At 70.7% G+C, this 6,000-nt stretch overlaps 1 protein-coding gene across 1 annotated transcript in view; it reads right to left on the minus strand.

The window, feature by feature from the left end:
• LOC147525806 (dedicator of cytokinesis protein 2-like) overlaps positions 1-5,521 on the minus strand; it is a 74,073-nt gene extending 68,552 nt beyond the window's left edge. The window contains exons 1-9 of the mRNA XM_086630978.1: positions 5,479-5,521; positions 3,331-3,414; positions 3,105-3,145; positions 2,845-2,900; positions 2,643-2,739; positions 2,422-2,570; positions 1,828-1,963; positions 1,573-1,727; positions 658-739 (exon numbers count right to left, since the gene is read on the minus strand). Coding sequence (XP_086487104.1) covers positions 658-739; positions 1,573-1,727; positions 1,828-1,963; positions 2,422-2,570; positions 2,643-2,739; positions 2,845-2,900; positions 3,105-3,145; positions 3,331-3,414; positions 5,479-5,521 — 843 coding nt within the window. The remainder of the gene's footprint in view (positions 1-657; positions 740-1,572; positions 1,728-1,827; positions 1,964-2,421; positions 2,571-2,642; positions 2,740-2,844; positions 2,901-3,104; positions 3,146-3,330; positions 3,415-5,478) is intronic.
• Between the last annotated feature and the right edge of the window lie 479 nt (positions 5,522-6,000).

The raw sequence follows: 6,000 nt of genomic DNA on the forward strand, positions 1-6,000 counted from the left end.
CCCCTGCGCGACAGCCTTCCTGCGGGGCTGCGGCACGGGGCTGCGGCACGGGAGGGTCACGCCGCAGCGCATGGGGACACGAGGCCGATGCCAGCGGCGGGCAGGGGTCAGAAGCGGGGGGAGCCGGACCGCGGGCGCGGGAAGTGCTGACGCTGCTCATTAGCATTGATTTTCCCAGCTCATCTGCATATCGATGGCTCCGCGTGGGCCGTCCTGGGGGTCAGCTCAGCAGCGCTGGTGCAGCGGGAAAAATGCTGCGTCAGCAGGTGCTGCCTGCGCCTCCTCCCACCCGCGGCCAGGGACCGCCGAGCCCGGCTGCGGGAGCGGGATGGAGCGGAGAGGGGGGCACGGGCACCCCGACAGCCCCAGCAACCCTGCACCCGGGAGGGGAGGCTGCGAGGGGCAGCTCCACGGCGGGTGCCCATGTCCCAGGACCAGGACCGGGGGCTGCGCGGGGGCTGAGGGGCCAGGGGCACGGGAGACAGCAGCAGGGAGGAGCGGGGTTCGGCTGCTCGGAGGGGGCACGGGCTGCGTGCCCCATGCGCGGTGCTGGATGCATCTGAAATGCTGGCCGGGGCTGGGGGCAGCTCTGCTGGCAGCGGGGTGGGGAGGGGGCGCGGGCGGCAGCGATGCTGCTCCCGAGGGGTCTGCGCTCACCGTGAAGACGGCCTTGAGGTTGTTGAGCAGCTCGATGTCCTGGGGCACCCCCGTGCTGGCCCAGCGGATCACGTAGTTCTCGCTGCAAGGGGAAGGCGAGGGGGTGAGGAGCCCGCGGCAGGGGCCGGGCACTGGGACACCGGGGCATCGGAGCTGGAGCTCCGCAGGTCCAACCAGGCAGAGGCTGCCCGCGAGCAGCCCACTGGCAAACACCACGGCGTGGGCTGGGGTGCTTCGGCAGCAGGCAGGGTGCTGCTTGGGCGCTGCTTCACGTGCCCGGCCCCCCCCAGCTCCCACCACGCAGACCCCTGTCCGGGCAGTGCCCATCACGGCACATGGACTGGCCCAGCCTGGCTGTGCCCAGCAGCCAGCGGCTGCCAGCCCGGCCCTGCCCACAGGGTGAGCAGCTTGCAGGTGCTTGGGGCCACCAGCTGCCCGCTCCCTTACACGGGACCACGCTGCCCCAGCGGTACCCAGCGTCTGACACAGGCTGAGCCAGCACCTCCTGCCACTGGCAGATCGGCACAGGGCAGCATGGCACCGCACAGCCATGATGAGCCACAGCACATCAGGCACGGAAGAGCCGTGGGGGCTGCCCCCCGGGATGCGACTGCACGCCTCGCACGCTGCCAACAAACCCTCCCGCTCCGGAGGAGACAACCCTGCGGGAAGGGATGCGCCTCTTCTCCCCCAGCGAGACGTGCCAGCTTGTGCCACGCTGGGTGGGTAGTCAGGCCAGGCAGCATGGGCAGCCCCGGCTCGGGGATGGGCAATGGGGTACAAAGGGACAGGAGCTGCCCTGCAAAGGGGGGACAAGGCTGGAGACACTGCGGGGAGCAGCGGGACGGGCGCCCAGCCAAGCCGAGGCGACAGCAGGGTTGGGCAGCGGGCATGGTCCCGTGCCGCTGTGCCCACCTGATCATGCGCTGCTCGCCGGGGTCGTACAGCGCCATGAAGAGCTGCGCCTCCTCCCCGATGTTGCAGACGAAGTTGCGCACGCAGAGGTAGAGGCTGTAGGAGGGCGAAGCCGCCAGGCGGGTGCTGCAGCCCGGCGCGCTCTGCTGCGGGCTCTGCGGGGCACAAGGCTGCTCAGCCCCACGGCTCGGCCCCACGGCACAGGGCAGCGGGCTCTTGGCATGGAGGGGTCAGTGTGCCAGGGCCGGCTCTCACCGTCTCCTCCTGGATGCGGCATGTGATGGTCTGCGCCGCCTTCCTGTGCGCCTGGAAGAGGCTGATGACGCTGGTCCTGTCGGGGTCCAGGATGTTTTCGTCCTCGTCCCGCACCACCAGGTCCAGCGCGAGGATCCTGCGGAGGCGGCACAGGGTGAGGCAGGACCGGGCACCTGGCTGGGCGCAGGGATCTGTGCGTCCTGCCGGGACCCACCCGCCCTCGCGTGGGCCCAGGGGCTGCGGGCATAGTGCAGCGGCAGGACAGACCCCCATGGGTCCCGGCCAGCAGCAGAGCCCTGGCATGGGGACAAGAGCCGGGCAGCGCCAGGGACACTCTCCTGCCCCAGCTGGGGCTCATCACTGATAGCCTTGGCACAGCCCTGTGCCACCCACTGTCCCCAGCCCCCCTGGGATGGCCAGCCAGGACAGGGGGGACACAGGGACAGCCAGCCGTGACAATGGGGGCACAGGGACAGCCAGCCAGGCCGCAGGGACACTGCAGCAGAGGGGCCGGGCACCCCTCGGCACCGCACAGCCTGTGCCTGGGGCAAGGGCAGATATCCAGGCCCCCCCAGCTCCCGTCCCCGCTCTCACTTGTTGCCGTAGTCGATCTTGCCGGTCACCTCCTTCTTGAGCTGCAGGAGCTCGTCCTTGGGCAGCGTCCCCGAGAGCAGCTGCGAGCGCCGCTCCATCAGCTCGTACATCATCTGCTTCACCTGCTGGTACCGCTCCGTCTGCCTCGTCTGCAGGCAGCGGTGCAGGGTCACCGCGTGTCCCTGCCAGGCCCCCCCAGATCCCCGGCCCCCAGACCTCACCACGTAGAGCTGCTTCCAGATGGTGGCCCACTCCCGCAGCGTGGTGGTGATCTCCTGCACCATGGGCATCTCGGCGGGCACCACACTCTCCTCCGCCCTGGGGAGAGGCACAGGGAGCCCTGGAGCCCCACGGTGCCGCATGGGCCCCCACCCCAAGCAGGTGGACAGAGATCCCCTGCCCCTGCCCATGCCCAGAACCTACCCCCTGCGCTCCACCACGGCGCCCTTCAGGTGGATGAGCGAGGCTGGGAAGATGCCCTGGGGAAGCCAGAGCCGTCAGCACCCGGGGGGTTGAGCTGGGCAGGACACAGCCCTCCCCGGGGGGCCACGGACAAGGGTTCCCCATGCCAGGATCGAGGGTCCCACACAGAGAGTCTGAGCCTGGCAATGCCACAAGGTGCCCAGCATGTCCCCCCACAAGGGCAGGGCACCCACCCCACGCCCCAGCAGCCCCTCACCTACCCGGGCAGCCCTGTTCCTGAGTGAGTACCCACGGTACCAGCCTGCAAGGGGAGAGAAGGGGATGCCGTCAGCCGGGCTCGGGGACACGGCAGCCCGCAGCAGGGCTGGGTGCCCGCTGGCGGGGCAGCCAAGAGAAGGTGCAGGAGGAGCAGCGCCAGGGTGCAGCTGGGTACCCAGCCCCGGCTCTCCCCAGGAGGGGACGGCGTGGGCTGCCGGACCCCCTTACCCTCGGAGGCCTGCAGGATGTGCACCGTCTCCCCGATCTGCAGCGGGAGGTGATGCTCGCTGGTGCGCGGGAAGTTCCACACGGCTGCAAGGAGAGGGGCTGGGAGCTGTGAGTAGGGGTCCCTCGCCCGGACCCCCCTCACCAGCACAGCTGTCTCAGGCCCTGTGGCCTCTGCCCGTCGGGGCAGCATGCCCCACGGCCAGCGCCTCCTCGACAGCCATCGCTCAGCCCCGAGGGACGGTGCGGAGTCCCAGCCCCACACACCGGCATGAGACCCCGGGCAGGCACGGTGCGAGGTAGAGGAGCAGCGGCCGCAGCGGAGCAGGGGTGGGGAGGGGACCTCAGACCGTAGGGGTCCCCTGCCCGGCATCCTCCCCGTCACACTGCCTGCTGCCCGCACCCCGGGTGCCCGGCCCAGCCACATGGGCCCCGGCAAGTGCTGAGCCAGAGTGTCCCACTCCCACTGCAAGCGGTGCAGGGGGGCAAGTGCCAGCCAGGGCTTTGCCTGGAGCAGCAGCACTGCCCGCCTGGGGCTGGCAGCTTGGGGGCACCAGGCCAGTCCCTGGCGACAGCGGGAGCCAGCGTCGGGGGCAGCAGGGCGGCAGGGGGGTGGGGTGGGGTGGCAAGGGCAGCGGGGTGGCAGCGGCAGTGGGGTGGCAGCGGCAGTGGGGCAGCAGCGGCAGTGGGGCGGCAGCGGCAGTGGGGGTGGCAGGGCAGCGGGGTGGCAAGGGCAGTGAGGTGGCAGCAGCAGCGGGGTTGCAGGAGCACAGGAGCTCGCTGGTGGCCGGACAGTTCCTGCTGCGGCGCGGGCTGCCGGGGCGGTTGCGGTCAGTCCCGCCGCTATTTCTGGTCCCGGGAACAGCAGCAGCTCTGTCTGGTGCAGGCAGTCCCAGCTTGGCCCCAGCACCAGCTGTGCCCTGCACCGGATGACAGTCCCCGCAAACGTGCCTGCACTCGGTGGGGGGCTCCCTGCTAGCACCCACCACCAGCCCTGGCCAGGGCCAGCTCCTGCTGTGACACCCCCAGACCCACACAGCTCATCGGGACCCCCCGTGCTGCCCCTGGCACACCCTGCAGCACCGAGAGCCCTGAGGTCCCACGGGACCCTCCTGCCACCCTGCCCGCCACATGAGGACCCTGATCCAGCCACGGTCCAGGCTCGCTCCCCTCCAGCCCCTTCCCACCCGCCCAGACCCCAGCCAGGCCGGGCTTCCTCGCGGGACTGTCAACACTCGTCGGGCACAAGCAGGAACCGATCCGAGCCCCTGCTCTGGGCGCTGCCCAGGACCCCGCGGGGGCTCAGCCCTGGCCCCCGGTGCTGCCAGCCAGGCAAGGGGAGGGTGCAGGAAAAGCCTCGGCCAGAAAGGGGAAGAGGCACAGGGCTGCAAGGGCTGGAGCGGGGAGCCGGAGCTGGGGGGTGGCACAGAGAATGGGGCTGCCCAGGACTCTCCCAGTGCAGAGGTTGGGAGCGAAGCCCCAGCTGGGACCCGGGGCAAATTACAGGGGTGGCTCTGGGCTCCCCCAGGCACCTCCCCAAGAGGGGGTCACACATGAGCTAACGATCCGTGTTAACGAGCTAAACACCCCTGGGGTGGGGGCTTCTGTGCTCCAACAGCCGGGCTGAGCCCAGACCCATAGCTCTGACGCGAGGGCCAGATCCTGTGCCAAGCCCCCTGCCCCAGTGCTCTGCCACCAGCCCCACATCCCCACCCAGCATCAGCCATGCTCAGCCTCTGGATGCGTGGGTCCCACTGACACCTGCCCTGCTCAGCCCCCCGTCCCCTGAGCCACCCCGTCACCAGCCCTGCAGCCCACCACCAAACCCCCGTTCACTCCTGCACCCACTGGCCCACCCAGCCCCAGCATCGCCAGGGCCCAGCCCCCACCTTGCACCACGGAGCACCGCTGCCGGCCCCACCCAGCCCAGCACCGCCAGCACCGTTCACCCCACAGACTCCACAGCCCCGCGCCATCACCTACCCACCATCACCCACCCCTCTACAGCCCACTGCTGCAGGGCCACCGCAGCCGGGGGCCACCATCAGCGTCACCCCAGCCACGAGCACCCCATCACGCCAGCCCCGTGCCCCTCCGGCGAGCTGGGGAGCACAACAGGACGTGGTGCTCAGCCCCAAAGCCTGCACTCACCCACGCCATACTTCTCCTCCTTGGTGGGCAGCCACGGGCCCATGGCCGGCTGTGCCGCGGGGACCGGGACCCTGCGCGGGGCGGGTGCTGGTTCCTTCTGCTGCGCTCCGTGTCACGTGTATCTCACCGGCTTGTGCAAACCTCCACTTCCTCAACACACAACTGGGCGCTGCAGGGACCCACCAGCCTGCCCTGTGCCCCCCGCCATGCGCCAGGGCAGGGACAGTGGGGATGGAACCCCTGGGACCCCATCACGCCACCCACCCATGGGCCCAGGCTCCGGTGGGTCACTGGCCCTGCCCGCAGGGCGCGATGGGGCTGTCAGCCCTGGGCGATGCTGCGGCACCAGGAGCCCCACCACTGCCAGGGCCCAGCAGCCAGCGGGACACGGGTCTGGAGCCCCGGGCATGGAGCAAGGGCAGCCCCAGCCACCCCATGGCACGGGGAGCTGCAGGCAGCCATGCACTTGGGACATGCGCCACTACAGACCAGCACCGCGGGCACGAGGCCTCTGCCTCCCCA

This window comes from Tauraco erythrolophus, unplaced genomic scaffold (genome assembly GCF_009769465.1).
Source record: "Tauraco erythrolophus isolate bTauEry1 unplaced genomic scaffold, bTauEry1.pri scaffold_63_arrow_ctg1, whole genome shotgun sequence".
NCBI lineage: Eukaryota > Metazoa > Chordata > Aves > Musophagiformes > Musophagidae > Tauraco > Tauraco erythrolophus.